Source organism: Alligator mississippiensis, chromosome 14 (assembly GCF_030867095.1).
Source record: "Alligator mississippiensis isolate rAllMis1 chromosome 14, rAllMis1, whole genome shotgun sequence".
NCBI lineage: Eukaryota > Metazoa > Chordata > Crocodylia > Alligatoridae > Alligator > Alligator mississippiensis.
In genome coordinates, this window is record NC_081837.1 from 40,829,245 (window position 1) to 40,853,192 (window position 23,948).

A 23,948-nucleotide genomic window follows, 5' to 3' on the forward strand; every position below is an offset into this window, starting at 1 on the left:
CTCCTCCTTCCGCAGCCATGCGATGGAAATGACTCGAGCGCTGGGACCGCAGGTGGGAGGATGTGAGCAGACAGGACAGACTGCGTGGGTTGTTCTTAGCCAAGGACAAGCAGGTGGGATGTAAATAATTAGCTTGGGGGGATGTTAGCAAATGGCTTCCCCCTTTCATCTGTGGTAGGTGGCAGTTCCAGATCAGAGGGGAGCGTGACTTACAGCTGACAGGAGGGATCGCACTTCAAATGGGGCCACTGATTTCCCTGCTCCAGGGCAAATGCAAACAGATGGGGATGATTTTCTACCCTCTGGCTCTGAAACAGCTTTACGGGGAGAGGACAGATGGCTCCAGGCGCAGCCTGCAGATCAGCATCACAAGTGCTCTGGCCTTCAGGAGCACGGGATCTAGGGGCTGAGGCAGGGATCTGGAGCTGGGTGTAGATTCCCAGGATGCTGGTTCTGGGTGATCTCTGTGGGCTGCGATGAGGTGCCAGAGGGGGACTGGAGCCCTAAGCTCTGCTGCTTTCCCTCTCCCCAGCTGTAGAAAGGAACCGCCATGAGCTACCTGGCCTTTGCAGCCTTGACCATCATCCTTGGTGGTCCCACAAGGGTGGGAATCAGGCGAGTCTGCTACCCCATGCAGGCACCGCGCTAGGACTTAACATGGCAAACCCATTACACACACAGCACGCCCGAGACCAGCACCTGCACTCGCCGATCTCCAAAAAGGTGTCACCCCAGGGGCACCCAAAGCCGAGTCAGCCCAGGAGAGATGCTGCCTCCTGGAGGGTATAAGTGATGTGCGGATGGCCTGCGGGTGCCAGTGATGATACCCGCCCTGCAAGCAGGGACAGTGCCAGTTCCCAGCTGTTTCTGGCATGGACGAAGGGTGGCTGCATCATGAGGCAGCTACAGTCCTTCTCTGTCTCCGTGCATGAAAGCACCGGGCTGGTGCTACAAATGGAGGCCTTCTCCAAGGGAGCTATTCAGCCCCACCACACAGGAGGTGAGCCCCCCCCCGCTTCTGTGTATTAATCCTCACAGCAGTATCCCCACCCCATAGGACACAGAGGGTGTATCTGCATGTTCATTAATGCATCTTAATTACTGCACATTTTCGTACTTCCTTATGAAGTACTAACTAAACGCGCAGTAACTAGAGTTACTGCACAGTCGTGCTGGAACACGGCTATTTTGTGACGCTTACTGCGCGTTAGCCTAGTAACACTGCGCAGCAGACTATTAGCACGGTTTTTGCCCGCCGCGCTACTGCACAGTGTTGTTAGACTATCTCATGGTGATGCAGCCAGAGATTACCCTACAAAGATTAAGTCTACCCTACACACAGTCCTTTCCTTGCCTTTCCCTGTGCAGCTCCAGTGTAACAGGGTCCTTGGAGAGCAGCCTGGACAGTATGTCTGTAGGACCCTTCTCTTGCTCTGGTCTCTTCTAGGTGCAAAATCACCAGACTGGGCTCCCCGCATTGGCTGTTGCCCTAAAAAGCCGCTAGGTGTCCTCAGAGTTGCACAGGAACGGCCCCAAAAGGCAACCTCGCTCCTTTGCAGCCCAGCACTGGGAAAGCAGCCCTGGGGAGCAGGGCCCTTGCTAGACACCCCCATCCCCGAGTCACCCCCAGCTTCAAGGGGCATCTCAGCCTCCGGGATGAAGATCCTGGACAACAACCCACACCTGCTCCTGCACAACACCCTGGCCCAGAGCACGCGTTGTCACCACACTGTCTCAACACTATCCATGCACCCTGGACTTGTCTGAGTCCCCTGAATGACCCTTCTCCCTGGCCCAGATTTCCCCAGTGCCATGATATCCCTTAGTTTGCTCCATGCTGACATCTGGAAAGAGCCTGGGAACGTACTGCAGCCTGTCCAGGGAGACTCCAGGGGTTGTTTTGCTGTGCCAGGCACCAGAGTCGCATCAGCATCACTTCACAGCCAATGTACCTGCAGCAGGTTGTCGGAGGGGCCTCCATCGTCTGTGCACATTCACTCCTTGAAGATGCCCGATCTGCGCTGAGGCTGGCTCTCCCCAGCGGAAAGCACTGCCAGGCACAGTGGTGACACTCCCGGTCTGTTCTGTGAATGGTTAAAGCCTCACCTGCTAGTGCGGACACAGGCTGGTTTGAAGGTGCATGGCCCAGTAGAGCATTTCAGTATGACAGCGGTGTGTCTTCAATCCCAGCTTGCTGGAAGACCCTTTGCTAGGTTCTGGTGACCCTGCAGGCTGGGAAGCCTTGGACATGCATTTTGGAGAGACCCATGACAGCTGGCACAGCTTGCTTAGTTGAGGCCAGAAATATGTGCAGTGGCAACAGGGCTGCCCAGCCTGGCAAGACCATGTGCCTGGCTGGCCCTGTAAAATAGGGTCAACATATGCAGGGGAGGGTAAAGGGCTTTCAGCTCTGAAGCCTCCTTCTGAAACTCCCCACTAGCTGCTGGCAGTACAAAAGCCATGGCAGATAGGTCTGCAGCACTGACTGTGCAGCACGGGGCACAGAAGCCCAGCCCAACAGCAGGGAACAATCCTAGCCTGGGATCCCTCATCTCTAAAGGGCCTTGGTGGCTGTTGCTCTTGGATCTCAACCAGCATCTGCCATGTTAGCCATGACCATGGCCTACTGTGCTATTGCTGGCTGCTCTGTTGGGGCAGCCCAAGGAAGAGCTTCATCGGCAGCGATGTGGGGAGTGAATCCTGGGCTCACCCATCACTACTTCCATCAGGCCCCTTACAAGCCTGGTATAACCCCTCCACGGCCAGCTGGTGTTGGCATGAATGCCTGGGTAGCCTTGTCCACCTACCGCTTGCCCCTTCATCCCAGCCCATCACTGAGTGCTCCCAGCAGCTCTCCAGGCACCTATAAAGCCCTGGCTGAGCCCCACTGGCACAGCTAGAGCAAACCAGTGCAGCAGTACAGGCTCGAGAGTGAATCTGTGCTCACACCCACCACCTTTAAACACAACCAAGCACCAGCGCCGTTCCCCTGAGACCTGTGGACACGCATTTCCCTTCCAAAGCCCTGCTAACTGGCCACAGGACAGCAAGGGAGCAATTCACCTGCGGGATGGGCTTGTAGCATGGCAGTCACACAGCCATCAAAAACAACTTGCCTTTGAGGCCGACAGCTTCATTATGAAATGCACATCAGACGCCCGAGAGGCCAGGGCTGGAGCGGTGTCAGGGCTCTCCTCGAATCAGTGTCTCGTGGCAGCCCCTATGCATGCTGGCACCAGAGAGTGCTCCCCAGGCTGGCTCTCCCCCTCCCTCAGGTCCATGGCCCAGATCTGCAAATCCCCAACCATAGGTAGGAGGAGTGGAAAGAATCGCTCAGCACTGGGAGTGTTGGTTCAAGAGACTTTATGGAGGTGGGTTTGGCCTGGGCTGCCGCTATGCACGAGAGCCACAGCTGTCCATCACAGTGCACTTGGACACGACCAGCCATGAGGGGAACCATAAAACAGAGAGAAAAAGAGGATGGCGGCGGTGGCATTCTGGTTGTGCGTTGCAACGCAGCGGGGTGAGAGGAGCCAAGGGCGGTTGTCCAGGCTTGGCAGGGCACTAGAAATGCAAAGCAAGACCCGAGCCTGGGGTTTGCAAAAGGTTCTTCATCTCTGCAATGCAACAAACCCAAACCCCAGCTCCAAACGCCCCAGGGCATCACCTGGGATTGGAGTCCAGGGCTGGGTTGTCATGTCGCACCGAAAGCCCATCTCTGCAATAAAGTGAGAGAAGGCAGACCTGGGCTTCTGCTGCTACAGGCAGAGCTACCCGCCGTGGAAAGCAGTCCCAGCATGAGCCCCCATGTCCTGTCCCTGAGAGCGCTTTTGGCTCCTGTGAAGCAACAGTCAAAGTCTACAGCTTAATGGGAAGGGGTTCACTGACAGTCCTGCCATCAGACTGGTGCCCGCTGGCCCAGGAGGGTCCTTTTTCTGCTTGGCAGCATGGTTAGGCAGGTCTCTCCCTCTGCAGCCTGCCCTGAAGCCTTCAGCCCCAGCTGCTGCAGTCCCCCACCAGAAACAGGTCAGCTCCACCTGTACAGCAGAAGCTTTCCCTGGCCTGTCTGGATCCGCACGCTTCCCCCGTGACTTTGCAGCTATGAGCTGTGATCAGAAGGGGAGGACAGGAGGGTGTGAGGACACACCACTCTCTGCCCTGACCTCAAGGTCCCTTCCCCGGTGGAAGCTGTTCTCAGCTGGGTTGCTTTCCGGACCCTTACAGGAAGCTGTGGGGGGGGGTCCCCATGTCAAAGCGTCCCACCCAGGCTCAGCAGCTTCCACTACTGCGGAGAGGAGCTGGTGCATTCCCAGCAGCTTCATCTGAAGGCTGGACCGAGGGCTGTGGGATCCCAGAGCAGGGGTGGAGATCAAGGCTGTCCAGAGGAGCGATCGAGCTGTGAATAGCAGGACTGGTTAATGGGCAGTCAGGAGCCTTTGCTAACAAATAGCATCAGAGCAGCGCTGGCCTCGAGAGGCACGAGATCCCGGAGGCAGAGAAGGTGGCCCCTTTCCTTGGACTAAACCATGACGGCAGAGCTGCAGCCAGGGAGAGCAGGGGAGCGAGTGCAAACAACTCCAGTGCCGAGGGACTCTACGGAGCGGACCTGGTGGTGTCCTCACCCCTGCCGCCTTCCTAGGACCGCCAGCTGTGGGGGGGTTTGGGCAGAGGCCTGCTAGGAGTCAGACACGCACAGCGCCTCCACAGCATCACTCAAGCCCTGGTTGACGCCGCCGACGGCCAGCAGGCAGTTCTTCACCACGACGCTGGAGCAGGCGCAGCGAGGGGTGGGCATGGGCGGGAGGCATTCCCATTTGTTCTTCTCCGGGTGGAAGGCTTCGGCTGACTCCAGGACAGTCGGCTGGTTCCCTGAGAGAGCCCAAGGAGCAGAAGATGCTTGATTATGAAATAAGCGTATAATGATAACGGGGGGAGAAGTCTGATCTGAGCAGGGAAAAAGAATAAATCCCCACCCCACCTCTTAAGCCCTGGCCCCACCTCTTCCCCCCTCCACCTGCTATAAGGAAGTCAGTTCTTCTAGCCCCACGGTCCTCAACCTTTTTGGACTCGAGGCACCCCTCATTGGACTTGAGGCACCCTCCATCACTTTGTGAGTGGCAAGGCACCCAATTTCAAAAACTCATTTTTATATTACAGCACCTAGCTCCTTGAAGAGGGAGGATGCTTCAAGCAAGGACAAGCCCGAGACTTAATTTACTTACTCAGCTTGTCTGCTTAGCTCCTCACCTTGCAGCACCCTTCAAAGGATCTGGTGACATGCCAGGGTGGCACCCTGCTTGAGAGTCACTGTGCCAGCCCACGGTTGTGCGGCCCATACATATGCCTGGGCCCAAGGACTTTTCTGGGTGGCCCAAAGTGACAGGTGCTGCTCTTAGTCTGTTTTGAGCCAGCCAAGAAAATAAAGTAGCAGGACTTCAAAACCAGCAGTCACCTGTGCAAGTCTGATCCATTCAGGTGACATTTTCCAAGAGCCTGAGTTGTATTTTCAAAAATGACCTAGGCACTGAGATGCCTGATGGGAAAATTTCCTTACGTTCACAGAGTTGTTAATGTGGTTTTGAAAACCATCCCTGGTTCTCATTGAAGGACAGTGCCTAAGTCACTTGTGACAATGAGACTTAGGCTCCTCCATCGCATAAAGATGTCTGCAAATGCCTCCCTGCTCTGTTGACAGCTCCTCACCTAACCCCCCTGCCACGACGACCCTGCCTTTCAGGTAGCCAGAGACAAAGTCTGCTCGCCGTTTCTTCAGGAAGAAGGAGCGCTCCATCTTCATCCAGCCACCTGATGGGAGAGAGGACGGACACACACACATGTGCCACTCAGCATGCCACCACCTTAAAGACTGGCTCTGGGACCCCGGCATACATCTCTTACCTCTGGAAACAGATGCGGCACAGCCAAACCCAACCTGCCCAGCTGGAATTCAGAAAGCTGGTTTTCCAGGCAAGGCAGCTTCCCCTTGGGGTATCCTGTCCCCTGTGTGGTCAGGGTATCTCATTGCAGTGCCCCAGGAGAAAGGTTAGGCTGCCTGGACAGTGGGCTCGCCACCTGCGGTCCTGCTGCCCAGCTCAGGGTCGGGGCTGGGCTCAAGGGGTCAGCAGGCAATCCTGCAGGGTGCAGAAGCCCTTGACTCTCAGCAAAGGTAGAGAGAAGGGGCTACGGCCCTCAGCATCTGGCACGTAAGAACAGACCCAGCTGCCTGACATATGCCCTCGCTGTACTGCACATCCTCCCCCAGTGGGTGGGTACCTTGCTCGATGTCAAACACATCCATGGTCCTCATGAACTTGGGCTGCCGGTACAGCCGGCCCTGCCGCAGGCCCCCGAGGCTGAAGAGCTTGCTTTCCGTGGGCACGAAAGTGGAGAAGGCTCTTTTGCTGGGGATGTTTGGGAACTTGGTCCATGATCTGGTCTCGGTGTCGAAGACCTCAAAGGCATTGATGGCGTACTTGGATTGCCGTCCGCCTGGGACAGAGAGGGGGACAAATGCATCAGGGCTCCCATCAGCCAGATGGATCCCGTGACTCTCTGGGGTGAGCTCTGAGTAACCTGGGAGCTGAAAGGAGCTAGGTGGGTCTCAGGTAATCTGGATCCGTGCAACCCCATCATCTGGTTACCATCGTCCCCATCCTCTCCTTTTGTCTGCCCTGCCCATTGGTCGCCTGTTTGTCTTAAAGTGACTTGTCAGCAGGATTGATAGGCCCAGAGCAGCCTGCATATCACTGGGAAATGGGACTGAAGAAAATGCTTCATAAACAGTGTCTGCTTCCCACGGGACAAGGTCAGTATCTTGAAACATAGAAATATCTACTCAGACTGGGGGAGAAGAGCACTGACGACTGGAAGTGGGAAGAGGATGTGGTGAGGGAGGACTGCTGGGTAGTTTAATTCCCAGGTCTGGAGGGCAGGGAGGGGATGCACAAAACCTAATGCCTGGGATTTGCAGAAGAGCATGGTTAGCATCATCTCCATGGTAAGGCCTGCAAGCCTCATTCATGGACCAGAACCTGTCTGTGCCTGGAGCCGTACAGCACTGAACAAAACCAGACTCCCTGCCCCAAAATGCTTACTACGGCCGTACAAAGCAAAAGTTACCCAGGGAGTACAGACATGTGGCTGTTTGCAGCAGACTTGCAAACAACACAAGAGTCATGACACTACTGGTTCTTGATGCAGGATCTCCACTGTGCCCATCTGAAGGCCTATGACTTCTGCAGTGAAGGGCATTCAGAAGTATGGATTGTAATTAGCCAGTGCCCTCTGAAGCCCTGAATTTCACAGTTCTCAGCCTGAGACCAGACGGGACTGGACATTTTCCAGTTTCTCCTGCAATCTCAGGCAATGGAAACACATCTTTGTTCTGCACCACTCACCCTGTTCTCCAGTGACAGCAGCACTAGCTAGCCCTGGAAGGCACTGAGTGGGTGGCAATGTAATCAAGCTGCATCCATAGCAGCAGGGTGGGTACTGCAGGCTCAGGAGCTCTGCAGCTCAGATGAGGTTCGGTGCCAGTAACACGCCCCAGCACACGATGCTGGGATAATAACAAAACGGCACCACGTTATTCTTGTATAAGGCCAATGCAAATGATCACAGCTCTTTTCGGTTCAGAAGCTCAGCGCCACTTTGAAGACTGGAAGCCCAGGCTTGCTCCAAGGCAATGCAAACTGTTTGCGTAGGAGCAACGGATGAACTTCAAATGGATCAAAGGTTCTTTACTGGGAACTTCCCTAGAGAGGCAAAACTACCTGGTGGCTTGAGCATGATCAGCCCTCCTGGATTCCTATCCCAGCTTCCTGACAGATGCTCCAACTCTGCAGATGCCTCAATTTCCACATCTACAAGGCGAGGATAATGATGCCAACTCCCTGCAAAGGGATAATTAGGACGAAGGGCCTGCCTCCACTGACGTCAATGGGGCTCTCATCATTATGGAATGGGCCCTTAATACTTGTGCTGTGCTTTCGAGACATCGACTCTCCCTCTCAGAAGCTAAGCAGCTGTATTGCTGCTGTTATTAAAGGCCAGAGGCTTGTATGGGAGTCTGTGGTCTAAAACTGGAGCTGGAAACCTGGCAACCATCACACACTTCCAGACTTGCTGCTAAGTAGGGCAGGCAATAGTGAAACTCCCCCCTGCAGCCAGCCTGACCACGGCCTGTGCCTCTACCTCGGATTGATGTGGTGCTTGGATGCTCTGTGCAGGCCTTGGTTTTATCCCTCAGGATATGCAAACTTCCACAGCTGCATATCCGGCAGCTAAACACAGGGTGCTCACGGACAGCAGTATGCGGAGGGGAGGGACGCAGCTTCCACAATGTCCCCTTTTGGGAATGACCCCTCCCTCAGCATTCACCCTGGGCCCAGGGCTCAGAGGAGTGATCCCCCATGGGAGAGCAATGGGGAATGGCTTGGGTCTGTCCTTACCAAGCACGTAAATCTTGGTGCCACGCAGGAAGGAGGCAGCGGCGTAGCGGGGTGTGGGCATGGCTGCCAGCGACACCCAGATGTCCTTCAGCATGTCGTAGTGCTGCATGTAGTTGTGAGGCCGCAGGTCCAGGCCCATGCCACCGGCAGCATAGACTCTGTAGTCTGCACAGGGCCAAAAAGCAAAGACAGCAACAAGGGCTCAGGAGTGTGTCCAGCTATTTCCCTGGCTCGTGGCCCCCCTCACTCCCTCTTTCCCCTTCCCCCAGCCTAAAAGTGCGCAGGTGCAAGGATCTGCGACAGCATGTGGCACTGCTCTCTCCTGGATGGAAGCAGAATGGCTCAAGTCTGGTCATAGACCCAGCAGTGCTGAGAGGTAACGGAGAGTCTCCTGAATCCCAAGTCGGTGCACTACGGACTCAACCGTCAGTGCGAACGACACAGCGTCCTCAGAGTCACCGATCCCAAGTAGGCTCGATACAAATTGTGCACAGCCACTGGTAGCTTCGGGCCAACCTTAGCCCTGTGCAATCCTTGGCAGCCTCCCGTGATGCCCATGGTGATGGGCAAACCTGTGTCATCATGCACCGCAACAAAACATCCTGCTGCAAGGGCATCGGGGCACTTGGCCCGGACAGGGAAAGGGTTAAGAAACCAGGGACAGCTGCCAGTTGGCTTCTCTTCCCTTCTGCAACAATGGTCATTTATCCCTTTCTCCCAGCACACCTCGCTAGGGGATATTTATAGCACTGCAATAAATAAAGCACCTTTGTGTTCTCAGCTGGAAGAGCAGCTTCCAGCACGGGGCACAGCCTCCTCTGTCCCTCACTGAGCCGGCTCTCATGCCCCTCTGTCTGCGGGAGGCTTTTTTTCCAGCCCACTAATGGGTCTCTGCAAACAGGAGGCATCAGCATTCACACACCTGCTCCCAGAGTCTCACAGGCCCAAGATTGGTGCTTGGAAATTGAACCTGGTAGGGCTGAAGGGAGAACTGGTAGCCTGGAAGAAGTGTGTTAGAGAAAAAGCCCATTTCCCAGGTGTCTGCAAGCCGGCACCCATGTCACAGTGCTGTTTCCTTGCACTAGTCCTGGAGGGGCACACACCCCAGCCTGCTGGAGCCAGATGTGGCTTTTGTAAAGCGGTTGCAAGTCAGAGTGAAACCGTGTTAGAGATCTGGGAGGGAAGACAGGTCTAGATCCAACTCTGAGCTGGCCCTTTGCTTGAGGTCTGAATTATGGGAGAAAAGGGAGCTCTTGCGAGTGAGGGGTAAAGAGCCCTGGCTACAGCTAGGCACAGCAAGGACAGGTGCTCTATCCCATGCATGCACGGCTCTGGCAAGCCCCTCAGTCCTGGCTTGCAGGCCTGGCACTCCCCATGCCGAGCCTTGCCAGTGCTACTATCCTGTACCTGCACCCCACTCTGCTATTCCAGTCCTGGGCTTCCTCTTCGGATGCTTTGCAGTGTGGACCTGCAGCCCACACTCTGCTATGCCAGTCCTGGTGCTGCCCAGCCCCAGCTCAGCATGTGCTCCTCAATCCCAGCCTGCAGCTGGCTCAGCTAGTCAATCCTGAGCTCGCACATGGAGCTCTGCCAGTGGCTAGCTTACAACACAACTCGCTGTTCCAGTCTCAGGGCCTCCTGCATGGAGGGCTCAAGCTTGCCCCTCCTGGGAGTCAGACCTGGGCTTCCCGACACCCAGCTCTGCAGGCCATGGCCTGCATCCCAGTGGTTAAGGAGGGAAGGCTGTAGGCGTGCACCCCAGAGGCAGGTATGTTATGAAAGGTGTGCTGGAAGAACAGGTTGCGTATCCCAGCCAGCACAGCATCACAAAGTGCCGAGCTATTGTTCCCTGTAAGGAGAGATGAGGTCATACAGATGCCGCACTCAAATTACAGAAGAGGCAACAGCATGCCTTCCAGACCATGCTAAGGGGTGAAGCGCGACAGAGCTGGCAAAGGGTGCTCACACTGTGACCCAGACCACGGGGTAAGAGCCAGGACGCACACAAGCCTTGGAAGCAGTTTGCTCCTAGCTGACCCCACATCAGTGCACGGACAGCGGCGTAACCAACGCCAGGCAGGGAGCAGAGTCCCAGGTACAGAGGATTTTTGGCTAAACAAACCTTCCAGTGCTCCCCCATTTCCAGAGATGAAACACCAGAAACCAATGGCTACAGCCTGGCCCCGAAGCAACTCTTCAGTAACCAGCCAGTACTCAGAGCAAGTCCCCAGCCCTGCGGGGCAAGCCTATGACAGCAAGGCAGTGTGCTCCAGGATGGTGATAACTATTTAGGATCCTGGCTTCTTGGGCCAAAGCACTCCCTGGTGCATCTGGGTTTACAGCAGGGATGAAATCTGCTCAAGGACTGTAAATATTTTTTAAAGAATAAAAGCCTCAACTATCTCCACTGAAACCCACTGCTGTAGGAGACAGCCCAGCACGGCATAGAAGCAAGCTGCTTCCAATCCAGGGGAGCTGTCTGGAGATCAGGTGGGAGAAATGGTCAAAATCCTGGGCAGCGCAGAGCACTCACTGACCCCAGGCGTGCTGTGGGAGAATAGGGTCCCCAGCTTGGGGCATTTCCAAGCCCCAGTCTGCTCCAACCTGTTCATCCTCTCCTTAAAAAGGAGACCCAGGAGGCCCAGATAAACAAGGCAGAGCCCACAGCCTTTTCCATATGCCCTTTGGATGCCAGGGCAGCATGGAGGGAGGTATAAGGAGGCGCTCGGGGCTCGTGCACTGAGCAAAATAGCACACAGCATCTGTCCTCACTTCCCCACTGTTTCCTCATGCTGGTGGGCTGTTGTGGTGCTGGAAGCTCAAAGTTTTTCCAGGGCCCACAGAAATCAGAGATCATCAAGACTTAAGATCATCAAGACCATTCAAAAGAAGAGAGGGCCCTTCACCAGGGTGGCAGGAGGAGTGTAGGAGGGATCAGGGCAGTGACAATAAGCCATGATGAAGTCAAGGGACTCCCCCAGCACTGTCTAACTAGAAATGCTCAGCAGCGGAGTTTAAACTTTGGGTGCAGCAGGAATCAAAGTGGGGTGCAAGGGCACAAGTACCTCCCCCCACCCCAGATCCACCTCTTCACAGCTGCTCCACACAAATTGTTGGGGCACACGCAGTGCTGAAGCATCAAAGTTTGTCGCCTGGGGCAAAGCCTACAGCGGCAGCCCGCCCTCACTCCTTGCACAGATCCAGGCAGGTACACGCCCCACCATGCTTGCCAGGAGTGCACTTAGAGGTGGGAGCTGCCTTTTCCATGTCCCCCACAGCCGGAGCAAGGCTCTGCCCCCAGCACAAGGTGGAGGAGGCCCCGGGGAGAGTATTTGGGCAGGCGGCCTTCCCTGGGTCCCCACATATCCGAGCTCTGCAAGATGCAGCTGTGCAGCTCCCTGAGGGCAGCCCAAGGCCACTGCTGCCCCCCAGCCCCAGGTCTCCCCAAAAGCTGGGGGGCCGGGGCACGGTGCTGCAAAGCATGGGCTGGGGGTCCCCATTCCCTTGTGGCTGGAGGCCTCCGAGCCCTACTTCTCTGCACCCCCATGGCTGGGGTCACACAGGAGCTGGGACCCCTCAGCGGTCTCTGCTGAGCAGCCACAGACAACTGTTCCCCGCAGCCCAGGGGGATGTCCCCAGTGGCTTCATTTTTCCCAGGCAGCACCATGGCCCCAAATAAAGGCAGACCTCCCTGCCTCCGTACTCAAATATGGGTGGCTGCAACAAGTCCTCTCCAGCATGGCAAATATGATGGCCCTTGGCCCACAGCGGCTGGGCAAAGCAAGAGTGAAAGCCAGGGTTAGAGGATGCTGGCCTTGTGCAGAGTCAAACTCATTAACCCTGCCTGAAAGGATGAGGCTTTGGCCATGAGGCAGGCAGGGGCAGCAGCTTTCCTGGGGCTCCCTTTGTAGTGGGGCCAGTGTGTCTGCATGGAAAGAGTCAAGGGGCCTAGAAGTGAAGGTCAAGTCTAGTAGGGTCCTGTGGTGCCCAATGCAGGGCCTTGCAGTATGGGTGCTGAGGTCCTGGGTTTAGATCCTAGCCTTTCATTCTTTTGTGACAAGGCACCATCCTCTCTCAATGGAGGGGCCTGGGTGTTGCGTGTCAAGGGGCCCAGGGCCGGAGTAGCATGTAGCCTGGTGGTATAGGTGCTATCCTAGATGGCAAAGGCTGTGGGTTTGAGCCCTAGCCTGGCTGGAGAGTCTCACTTTTTCAGTGGGGGCAAGCCAGTCTCCCTGAGTGGAGGGATCCTGGTTTTCTGCCTGTGCTTAGTGTTTTAGTGGCTCGGAGCCAGGCTTTTGGCAAATGAGGCTCTCGCTCCCCTGCTGCCCCCGGCCTGGGCACGAGGCGATTGTCCTGTCTCACCCAAGCTCTGCTCGGGGCCGGCTGGAGCCCACCTGCTCCCACCTGGCGGGGGTGCTTGCCCCGGGCACAGGCAGTGCTCCCTGGGCTCAGCTGGGGGAGCTCCCTGCCCTGCCGGGCACTGCCTGGAGCAGCACCACGGCCCAGCAGGAGGCTTCTTCGGTGAAAAGAAAGAAGAAATGGAGTGCAAAGCCAAAGAAAAAGAGGCTAGAGGTGGAAGGGGGAAAGGTCCAGGAGACAGAAGGGGGAGTGCTGGAAACAGCAGTGGGAACGAGCAGGGAGATGCCTGCAGAGGAACAAAATGTTGAGGAAGGGGAAGGGGAGGAAAGTGATGGTTACCTGAGCTCCTCTGCGATTGACTTTTTGGTCAGGACTACGGGGATGCAGCAAGGTAGGGGAGACACCCCACACCTAAGTAGCGACACAGACGACATCTGATGCAGGGTTTACTCTTCTGGAAAACAGCCTGGATGGCATTGACAGTGGCATCTTCAAATGTACGAAGTTTATACGGGAAGCAGAGATGGGAAACAATGTCAAAAACCTTAAAGGATCTGCACACACAAGTGTTGTGCTTGCAAGAGTATGGGATCCCACGGGGGAGAAATTATAAATATTTGGAAGAGCGATGGGGGGTTGGACCGTCGTGGTGGGGGGTTTCAAATGAGAATAAATCAGCGGGAGTGGGAATTCTGGCAAGGGAAGGCGGTTGGAAAATCAAAGCCCAGCAGGCCTTGGAAGAGGGGAGACTACAGAAAGCAGTGGTGGAGGTGGAGGGCGTGGATGTGACTGTGTACAATGTCTACGCCCCAGCCGAGGATGCGGAGAGGATGCCCTTTTTGCATAAATTGGGGATGTGTGTGGCAGGTGGAGGACCGCAGATTGTGCTGGGGGATTTTAATTGCTTTGTTGAAGAAGGTGGGCAAATTGGAATAGGGCAGGGAGTCGGGATGGGTAGTAGGGGGAAGTGGCTGTGGGGGTGGATTAAAGACGAGGGGCTCCAAGACATTTGGGAAGGGTCAGGGGTGTTTACTAGAGTGGATCCGGGAGAACAGGGGCAACCAAGGATCGATTTTGTGCTGGTGTCAGAGGGGTTGGAGATCCGCAGGAAGCGACTGATCGATGTGAGTTTCTCAGATCATCGCGTGCTGTGGGTAGAGGTGGGCATCGGGCAGAGGCTCAAGCAGGGGAAAGGAGTCTGGAAACTAAATGCCTCATTATTGGACGATCCCCACGAATGCATTGCCTTTGAAAGGGTGTATCGCCAGTGGCAAACCTTGCAACCCTTTTTCCCAACCCGGTGGGACTGGTGGGTAGAAATTAAGGGGCGCGTGCGAGAGTGGTTCAATGATGCGGGGAGGAGAAAGGCACGACAGAAAAAGAAGGAGCTTGCACGCTTGCAAGGAGAAGTTCAAAGATTGTGGGAAGAGTTGAAGAAGGGGGAAGCAGTGAAGAGAGAATGGGAAAGAGCGAGAGAGGGGGTGAAAAATTGGTTCCGCACCAGGATGAAAGAACAGATGTTCCTGGCCAAGGCGCAGTGGGTGGATGAGGGGGAGGAATGGAGAAGTTTTTTCGCTTTACGAGTGAAAAGCAAAAAGCGGGTGATGGAGGCGCTTTGCACTTCCGACGGAGGAAGGGTGGAGGATGTGGAAGGGGTCTTGCAGGAGGTGACTAGATATTACAAGGATTTGTTTCATAGGAAAGCTGTGCGGCAGGAACAAGTGGAGGGACTGGTGGGGAGTTTGGAAAGAAAGGTGGGGGAGGAAGGGAGGGAGAGTCTGAGAAAGGAATTGACGGAAAGCGAAATGCTGGGCGTCCTGAGAACGATGCCACTAAAGAAGATGCCGGGAGGAGACGGGATCCCGGTGGATTTCTACGGGAAGTTTTGGGACTTAGTGAAGGGGGATCTCTTGGCCCTTTTTAAGGAATTCATGGCGTGGGGTCAGGTAGGGTGGGGTTTACCCATGGTGTCCTGGTCTTGATTTACAAGAAAGGGGGACGGGAGCACATTTAGAACTGGAGGCCAATCACCTTGTTGAATGCCAATTATAAATTATTCTCCAAGATCCTAGCGGCGAGGTTGGGGGCGGTGTTACCGCAGGTGCTGGGTGAGGAACAGATGTGCGCAGTGGGGGGGCGGCGAACGACACAAGCACTCTGGGTGCTTCGGGACATGCTGTCGTATGTCACGGAACGAAAGTGGAACACGCTAGTGGCGAGTCTGGACCTGCAAAAGGCGTACGACGGCATTGGGCATGAGTTTCTGTTTCGGGTTCTGGAAGGGATGGGGATGCCGGGAGAATTTGTGGGGTGGGTGCGGGCACTCTATGGGAAGGCTATGAGCAGGGTGCTGGTGAGGGGCTTCCTGGGGGAAGCCTTTGCAGTGGACTCAGGGGTGAGACAGGGGTGCCTGCTGTCGCCGGGGCTCTTTGTCTGCGCCATCGAGCCTCTGGCACAACGGATCAGGGGGATAGGGTGATTAGCGGGGTGAGAGTGCCAAGGGGAGGGGAATTGAAAGTCCTCCTATACATGGATGATGTGACATGTGTAGTGAGGGACGAGGTGTCCCTGGGAAGAGCCTTGAAGCACGTAGACGAGTTTGGGGAGGCATCCGGAGTGAGGCTGAACGTGGGCAAGAGCATAGTGCTTGCGGTAGGGAATTGGGGGGAAATTGAGAAACTTTGAGTTACGGGTGGAAAGGGAGGAACTGAAGATGCTGGGTGTCTGGATGGATATCCAGGGGAAAGGGAAACGGGCTTGGGAAGTGTTGGAGGGGAGAGTGAAGCAGACGGTGGGGTTGTGGCGCACACGGGGGTTATCATCCAGGGGGAAGGTGCAAGTGATCAAACAGTGCCTGCTGCCGCTAATCCTGTACACGGCGCTGGTGTGCCCCCCGTCCTGGCGACAGGCCCGGCGGGCCTCTTCTTTTGTGGGGGGAAGACAGAGAAAGTGGCTAGGACAGAGATACATAAGAAGAGGGATTGGGGGGACGGGGCTTCCTTTTGTGAAGCCTCTCTTGGAGGTCGTTTTGAGCCTTTTGTTACGGTCTGGTTTGCTAATAAAATGTTTTTAAGAAAAAAAAAAACAAAAAACCTCACTGCCCCGAGCCCCCGCCCGGCGCCGCACCAGCCTCCCCGGGCCCGGCCGGGGCTGCAGCGCGGGGCGGGCGGGGCGGGCGGGGGCACTGGGGCAGGAGCAGCCCCGGAGCCGGCTCCGCCCCGCGCTCGCCCCCGCGCTCCGCTTCGTGCTCGCGAGGCCCCGCCGAGAGCCGGGCCGGCCGGGAGCGACCTCCTCCGCCCGGCGAGGCGCGGGCTGCCCCGGGGCCGCAGCTCGTGCGGGGGAGGCCGGCAGGAGCCGCCTGCCCCCCCCGCGGCGCCCGAGCTCGTCCCAGCCCCGAGCGGGGTGCTGCCGCCCCGGGGTGCGGGCCGTGCCGGGCGGGAGGGCGGGGCAGGGCAGGGAGCTCCCCCCGCTGAGCCCGGCGAGCCCTGCCTGTGCCCGGGGCAAGCACCCCCGGAGCCGGCGGGTCTGCAGTGCCGCAGGTCCCGGGGGTCCTTCCCCCCCGCCCCGAGAGGGAGGTCCCGGCTCCCGGCACGAGTCCCGGGTCTCGGGGGCAGGCCCAGGGTGGGAGGGCAGGGCAGGGGCGGAGGGGCCATGCCCAGAGGAGCAGGCTCCTGCCTGGGATGGGGCTGGAGGAGGGGGCTGCAGGCGGGTCTGCCTCCAGCCCATGCCCAGGGGGTCCTGATCCAGCACCGGGCAGGGCCCTGCCAGGAGGGCAGAGGAGCTCGCTGCAGTCCTGGGGGCAGGGGGCACCGGTCTGCAGTGCTCAGAGGTCCCCACGGTCGGAGCAAGGCTCCTGCCTTGGACAGGGCTGGAGGAGGGGACTGCAGGCGGGTCTGTCTCCAGCCCGCGCCCTGGGGGTTGTGATCCAGCACCGGGCAGGGGCCTGCCAGGAGGGCAGAGGCGCTCGCGTGCAGTCCTGCGGGCAGGGAGTACCGGTCTCTGATGCTCAGAGGTCCCTTCGGCCGGAGCAAGGCTCTGCCTCCATCGCAGGGCGGAGGAGGGTGTCTCACAGCGGTGGCCACTGGCCTGCCCCTTGCGCAGCTCCTGTGCACCTTCGCACGGCACAAGCTCGTTGGGGCGGTGAGCGGCCTCCTGGGTGCAGCGCGGTGACCCCTGTACGAGGACAGCCGCCCCGGGGTGCTGATTTGGGTTTTGCCCGGTGGCTGCCCAGCTCATGGCCTTTGCCTTTTGGGGCCTGAAGGTAGCTCTGCAGTTTGACCTTGGTCTCAGCCAGGCCCCGGGGAGCATATGTGGGCAGGCAGCCTTCCCTGGGTCCCCACGTATCCAAGGTCTGCAGGACGTGGCTGTCCAGCTCCCTGAGGGCAGCCCGAGGTCACTGCTGCCCTCCAGCCCCAGGTCTCCGAGAGCCAGGGGGCTGGGGCACGGTGCTGAGCAGCACAGGCTGGGGTCCTGATTCCCTTGTGGCTGGAGGCCTCTGAGCCCCGCTTCTCTGCACCCCCTTAGCTGGGGTCACACAGGAGCTGGGACCCTGCGGTGGTCCCTGCTGAGCAGCTGGAGAACACTGGTCCCCGCAGCCCAGGGGGACGTGCAGCGCAGCTCCGCTCTTTCCAGGAAGCTCCCGTACCCGGAAACAAAGGCAGACCTCCCGGCCTCCAGCCTGATGTCTCCGGACTTGAGCGTGGGCAGCTGGAACAAGTCCTCTCCCGCATGGCAAATATGATGGCCCTTGGCCTGCAGCGGCTGGGTAACCGCCACTGGGGAAAGCAAGAGTGAAAGCCGGGCCCAGAGGATACTGGCCATGTACAGAGCCAAGCCCACAGTCCCTGCCTGAAAGCACGGGGCCTTGGCCACCAGGCCTGGAGGCAGGCAGGGCTCACGGCCTTCTCGGGGCTCCCCTTGTGTGGTGCCAGTGTGTGTCTGCAGGGAAAGAGTCAAGGGGCCCAGAAATGAGAACCTGAACCAGGCAGGTTCTGTGGTGCACAGTGCTGGGCCTCTCTCTGTGGGTGATAAGGGCGTGGGTTCAAGTCCTGGCCTTGTCCCCTTTTGTGCAGAGGTGCCTTCCTGTTTCAATGGAGGGGCCTGGGCGGTGCGTGTCAAAGGGACCAGGCCCGGAACATCTTTCAGCCTTCCCCAGTAGTCTGGAGGTAAGGATGCTACCCTAGGTGGCAAAGGTGGTGGGTTCAAGCCCCACCCTGGCTAGAGTCCTCTGGCCTCTCAGCCTGCAGCAAGCAAGTCCCTGGTTCCTGTGACCAGGTAGACAGAAGGAGGTAAGTGTGGTGGTAAGTTGGTGGGGGGTGGCAAGAGGGAGGAGAGGAGAGGAGGGCAGGGGGGGAAGGTGGAGGAGGAGGAGGGAGGGAGGGAGGAGAGGAGAGGAGAGGAGAGGAGAGGAGGGCAGGGGGGAAGGTAGAGGAGGGAGGGGGCAAGGAAGAAAGGTTTTTAAATTTGAAAACTTACAGTAAAAAAACTACCCCTCTTTCTCCTTTCATAGCCCCTCCAACCTCCTTTTCTTTCCCTTCCTCAGCCTGCCTCCTACCCCAACCTTCCTAGCCAACCCCCCCCCTGCCTCCAACTTCCCCCTCAGCTCCCCACCACCTCCAACCTCTCTCAGCCCCCCTCCCAGCCAGCCTTCCCCCAACTTACCACCTTCTCTGCTCACCACACTTACCTCCTTCCTCATACACCAGGCCACAGGCTCCAGGGACTGACCACAGGCTGAGAGGCCAGAGGTCTCCAGCCAGAGTGGGGGCTTGAACCCACCACCTTTGCCACCTAGGGTAGCACCCTTACCTCCAGACTACTGAGGAAGGCTGAAAGATGTTCCGGGCCTGGTCCCTTTGACACGCACCGCCCAGGCCCTCCATTGCAAGGAGAAGGGAGGCTGTGGCTGCACTGGATGCTGTGGGGGGCTACAAAGCACCCGTGGGCTGCCCTCTCCTCCTCTCCCCCCTGCCTGGCAGGGCCCCTCTTTTCCGCTGCCCCGGGGAGCAAGGCAGCTCCTGCTGCTAAAACCTGCAGCAACAACCAGCGCAGCCCATGTGCACCCCGGTGCTGGAGCCCGGCTGGGGCTACAAGAGGGGCTCCCAGGGCAGGCGGATGCCCCGCGCTCACCCGCTCTGCTGTGTCCGGGCTAGACACTTATGTACCGGGGCACGGCCACCCTCTGCACGTTCACCGCACCCGAAACAGCTGCCGGGTGCAAGGGCCCCGCGCTACAGCCCAGCCCAGCCCAGCCCAGGGCTTGTCTTCTCCGGACTCCGCACCCTCCTGCCTCGGGGCCTCCCCAGCCCCCGGCTTATCAACACAGCTCGTGCTCGGAGCCAGGCTTTTGGCGAACGAGCCTCTCGCCGCGGTGCTGCCCCGGCCTGGGCACGAGGCGATGGCCCGCCGGCCCGTCTCGCCCCCGCTCTGCTCGAGGCCGGCTGGAGCCCCCGCTGCCGGCTCCGGGCACGGGCAGCGCCTCCCTGCGCTCCCCGCCCGCCCGGCCGGCTCGCGCACCCAGGGCAGCCCCTAAGGCACTCGCTTGCTTCAATGAAGGCTGCTCCGGCCCTTCAGCCAGGCCCCCACCCCGCCCCAGGCTCCTGCCCAGCCTCCAATCAGGGCTGCTCGGGCGGGGCTCAGCACCAATTGCAGCCCCGGGTTCAAGCCCGGGGCGGGGTTGGGCTCTACTGCGCATGTTCCGGCTGCTGCCTTGATGGACGGGCGCGCGCTCCCGCTGACCCTGGCGAGGCGCGGGCTGGCCCGGGGCTGCGCTTCGTGCGCGGCCCGGCTCCGAGCACGAGCTGTGTTGCTGCCTCCGGGGGAGATGAGCCGGGGGCCGGGGAGGCCCCGAGGCAGGAGGGTGCGGAGTCCGAAGAAGGCAAACCCTCGGTTGGGCTGGACTTCAGCTAGGGGCCCTTGCACCCGGCAGCTGTTTCGGGTGCGGTGACTGTGCAGAGGGGTGGCCGTGCCCCGGTACATAAGTGTCTACCCCGGGACACAGCGGAGCCCTGCCCTGGGAGCCCCTCTTATTGCCCCGAGCCGGGCTCGAGGACCAGGGCTGCACATGGGCTGCGCTGGGTGTTGCTGCAGGTTTTAGCAGCAGGAGCCGCCTCAATCCAGAGAGCGGCAGAAAAGTCGGGCCCTGCTCAGGCACGAGGGCGAGGAGCGGAGAGGAGAGGGCAGGGCAGCCCCGCCGCAGCCAAGACGGGATGTGTAGAGGCCGTGCCCCCGGGTGCAGCAGAAGAGCAAGCAGTGGAGTGTGGCTCTGTGGCCCATTGCACTGGCCCCGGGCCCAGCGGTGAGCGGGTGGCCCGGCTGCCCCGGGGGATCCTTTGTAGTGATCCTAGCGCACGGTGCAGCCAGAGGGTTGGGAGGAGAGGGGTGCCCCCGTTTCTTACGCAACTGATTCCCCTCCGGTGCCCAGGGGTGATTGCTGTTAAAACACAGAGCACTGGCAGAAAAACTGGGAAACCCTGATGTTCAAGGGAACACCCCACTGTTACACCAGGGTTTCAGATGCTCAGGCAGGCTGGTTTGCTCTCACTGCAGAGCCAGGGAGCTCCAGCCAAATTAGGCCTTGAACTCATAGCCTTTGCTATCTAAAGTAGCACCCTTTCCACCAGACTACTGGGGAAGGCTGAAAGCTGCTCCGGCCCTGGGCCCCTTGAGGCGCATCGGCCAGGCCCCTCCATTGAAAGAGGACGGCGCCTCCCCATAAAAGAAGGAAAGGCTGGGATCTGAACCCAGGACCTCAGCACCCATACTGGGGGTCCCTGCACTGTGCACCACAGGACCCTGTTAGCCCTGATCTTCACTTCTGGGCCCCTTGACTCTTTCCATGCAGACACACTGGCCCCTCTACAAGGGGAGCCCCAGGAAAGCTGCTGCCTCTGCCTGCCTCATGGCCAGAGCCCCATCCTTTCAGGCAGGGTCAATGAGTTTGACTGCACAAGGCCAGCATCCTCTAGCCCTGGCTTTCACTCTTGCTTTGCCCAGCTGCTGTGGGCCAAGGGCCATCATATTTGCCATGCTGGAGAGGACTTGTTGCAGCCACCCATATTTGAGTACGGTGGCAGAGAGGTCTGCCTTTATTTGGGCCCATGGTGCTGCCTGGGAAAAAAGCCACTGGGGACATCCCTCTGGGCTGCGGGGAACAATTGTCTGTGGCTGCTCAGCAGGGACCGCCGCTGCAGGGTCCCAGCTCCTGTGTGACCCCAGCCAAGGGGTGCAGAGACGGGGCTCGGAGGCTTCCAGCCACAAGGGAATGGGGACCCCCAGCCCATGCTTTGCAGCACCGTGCCCCGGCCCCCCGGCTCTCAGGGACACCTGGGGCTGGGGGGCAGCAGCGGCCTCGGGCTGCCCTTGGGGAGCTGGACAGCCACGTCCTGCAGAGTGCAGATATGTGGGGACCCAGGGAAGGCCGCCTGCCCAAATACTCTCCCCGGGGCCTCCTCCGCCTTGCACTGGGAGCAGAGCCTTGCTCCAGCTGTGGGGGACCTCTGAGCCCAGGGGACCGGTGCTCCCCACCCAGGGCTGCACATGAGCTCCACTGCCCTCTCCCCTGCCCGGTGCTGGATCACGACCCCCTGGGCGTGGGCTGGAGGCAGACCTGCCTACAGCACCCCCTCCTCCAGCCCTGTCCAAGGCAGGAGCCTGCTCTGGGCATGGCCCCTCCACCCCAACGAACCTTGCCCCCACTCTGGGCCTGCCCCCAAGAGCCTGGGACTCCTGCAGGGAGCCGGGACCTCCCTCTTGGAGTGGGGTGGGCGGGGGAAGGACCCCTGGGACCTGCTGCACTGCAGACCCGCCCGGCTGCCCTGGTGGTGCAGCAGCCCCAAGGGTGCTGCAGGCCTGGGGTGCCCACGCTGGGGATGCTCTAGCGGCTCCAAACCTGGCCTCGCAGCACCAGGTAGGTTTGAGACACAGGTAGGGCTTGCTGGGGTCAGCTGGGGGAGCTTCCTGCCCTGCACGAGGTGCCCCTGCCCGGCCCTGCCCTGCCCTCCTGCCCAGGCACTGCCCGCACCCTGAGGCAGCAGCACCTCACTCCAGACTGGGATGAGCTCCCGGCCCTGCGGGGCAGGTGGCTCCTCCCGGCCTCCCCCGCATGAGCTGCGGATATGTGGGGACCCAGGGAAGGCCACCTGCCCAAATACTCTCCCCGGGGCCTGGTTCAGACCAAGGTCGAGTTGTGGAGCTGCCTCTGGGGCCCTCAAAAGGCAAAGGCCCATTACCCGGGCTGCCACTGGCAAAACCCAAACCAGCACCCCAGGGCTTCTGTCCTCATAGAGGGGTCACAACGCTGTGCCCAGGACGCCGCTCACCGCCCCAACGAGCTTCTCCAAAGCTGTACAGGAGCTGCGAAAGGGGCAGGCCAGCGGCCCCTGCCGTGGGACGCCCTCCTCCGCCCTGCGCTGGGGGCAGAGCCTTGCTCTGGACGTGGGGGCCTCTGAGCCCAGGGGACCGGTGCTCTCCCCCAGGACTGCACGCAAGCTCCTCTGCCCTCCTGGCAGGGTGCCCTCCCCTGTGTTGGATCATGAGCACACATGGCCACAGGCTGAAGGCAGACCCACCTCTTCCAGCCCCTGCTCCAAGGCAGAAGCGTGCTCTCGCTGTGGCATGGCCCCATCTACCCCCTATGTGACCCTTGCCCCTGGTTGTGTGCCTGCTTCTCTGGGAGCCCAGGACTCCTGCAGGGAGCCAGGACCTCCCTCTTGCTGGGGAAGCCCCCTGGGACCCCTGCTGAACTGCAGACCTGCCTGGCTCTGGGGGGGCTGCTTGAACCCCTGGGCACAGGCAGGGCTCCCTGAGGGTCTGGGAGGAGCTCCCTGCCCCTTCCCAAAGGCTGCCCCTGCCCTCCTGGCTCAAGCACTGCTCCGAGTGCCTCCTTAGGTGCTCATTGGAGCCCTGGGGTTCAGGCTCTGGGAGGAGATGGGGCTTGCTCCTGCCCCTGCCTGCTCAGGCACTAAGCACCTCCCTGGTTGAAGGCTCAGGGCTGTGCCATGGCCTCACCTGAGCCCTAGTCAATACTCACACCTCCTCGTGGCCACGGGCCCAGCTCAGTTGTTGTGGCCTGAGCCTGGCCCAGCCTGGGCTTCCTGTCCCAGCGCAGCACCAAGTGCCGACAGAGCCGGGAAGGGAGTCAGGGCAAGTCCAAGGCACTTGGTCCTGCCCCGGCTGCACTGCAGCCATGCTGGAGGCTGTGGTGCTGCCCACAGGGCCAGCCCAGCTTAGGGCATTGGAGCAGCAACGGGCAGTGCCCGGCGGCCCCAGGAGCACCCTGGGCCCCACACCCTGCAGGCACACAGCACCCTCTGCCCCACGCACACAGCTGCAGGGCCAGCGTGGGGTGCGAAGCCATCTCAGCCTGGTGTAGGCACAGCCCAGGTTCAGCAATGGGCCCAAGGGTGCTGCAGGCCTGGGGGTGCCCACCCTGGGGATGCTCCAGTGGCTCCAGCCCCAGCCTCGCAGGGCCGGGTAGGTTAGAGGCAGCGAGGAGGGTCTTGACAGCCTGGTTTGCAGAGGCGCCAGGTGCTCCTCACTCCCACGGATATCCGTGAAGTCTCCAGCAGTCAGCGCCTCTGCAAACCGGGTTAATGGGCCTCAGAAATAACTGTAACCAGAAACAACCCAGGGAGCCAATCCTGCCATGGGCAAACCAAGTGAAGTCACTCCAGATTGACCCTGTTGTACCCAGAAGCAGAGCTGGCCCCTGAACCCCTCTTAGCTTCCTTCCCTGAAGTACAGAAAGCTGGAAGTAGAAATGGGCCTGAACCCAAACCCTGGGGAAGTCTGGACTCCTGTGTGAAGCTAGAGCCTAGCAGAATAAAAAATAATCACGGGGGCAACAGAGGTCACTATCCACCGAGAGAGCTGGGGAGTGGGAGAGCCGCAGGGTTTATCTGTACCCAGTGGCTTCAGTCAGGGGTCTCCTTCGGGATCAGGGCTGTGAGGGTGCTGGTCCCTCCTCCCTGCACAAGGGATGTCGCAGAAGGGCAGGCAACCCATTGATTCAACTCCTCCAGCCTCAGACAAGGCCCAGTTCATGTTCCCAGGGAAAGGGGCTCCTTCTCCCGTCCCATCTCAAAGTCCCCCCTTGCCCCTGGAGCCCTTCTGCCCAGCCCACTCCTCTCTGCCGTGCTC

The 23,948-nt window shown here is 59.3% G+C and overlaps 1 protein-coding gene across 4 annotated transcripts in view; it reads right to left on the reverse strand.

Moving 5' to 3' along the window:
* Window positions 1–3,348: 3,348 nt before the first annotated feature.
* The window catches only part of KLHDC8A (kelch domain containing 8A), a 35,588-nt gene continuing 14,988 nt past the window's right edge, over window positions 3,349–23,948 (reverse strand). For 3 of the 4 annotated variants that reach the window (XM_059717023.1, XM_059717021.1, XM_059717022.1), the window contains 4 exons: window positions 8,451–8,615; window positions 6,274–6,489; window positions 5,704–5,805; window positions 3,349–4,869 (listed from right to left, as the gene is read on the reverse strand). In XM_059717023.1, the coding sequence (XP_059573006.1) occupies window positions 4,676–4,869; window positions 5,704–5,805; window positions 6,274–6,489; window positions 8,451–8,615 (677 nt within the window). In that variant the 3' untranslated portion in view covers window positions 3,349–4,675. The remainder of the gene's footprint in view (window positions 4,870–5,703; window positions 5,806–6,273; window positions 6,490–8,450; window positions 8,616–23,948) is intronic. The other variant, XM_059717024.1, reaches the window with a different exon arrangement.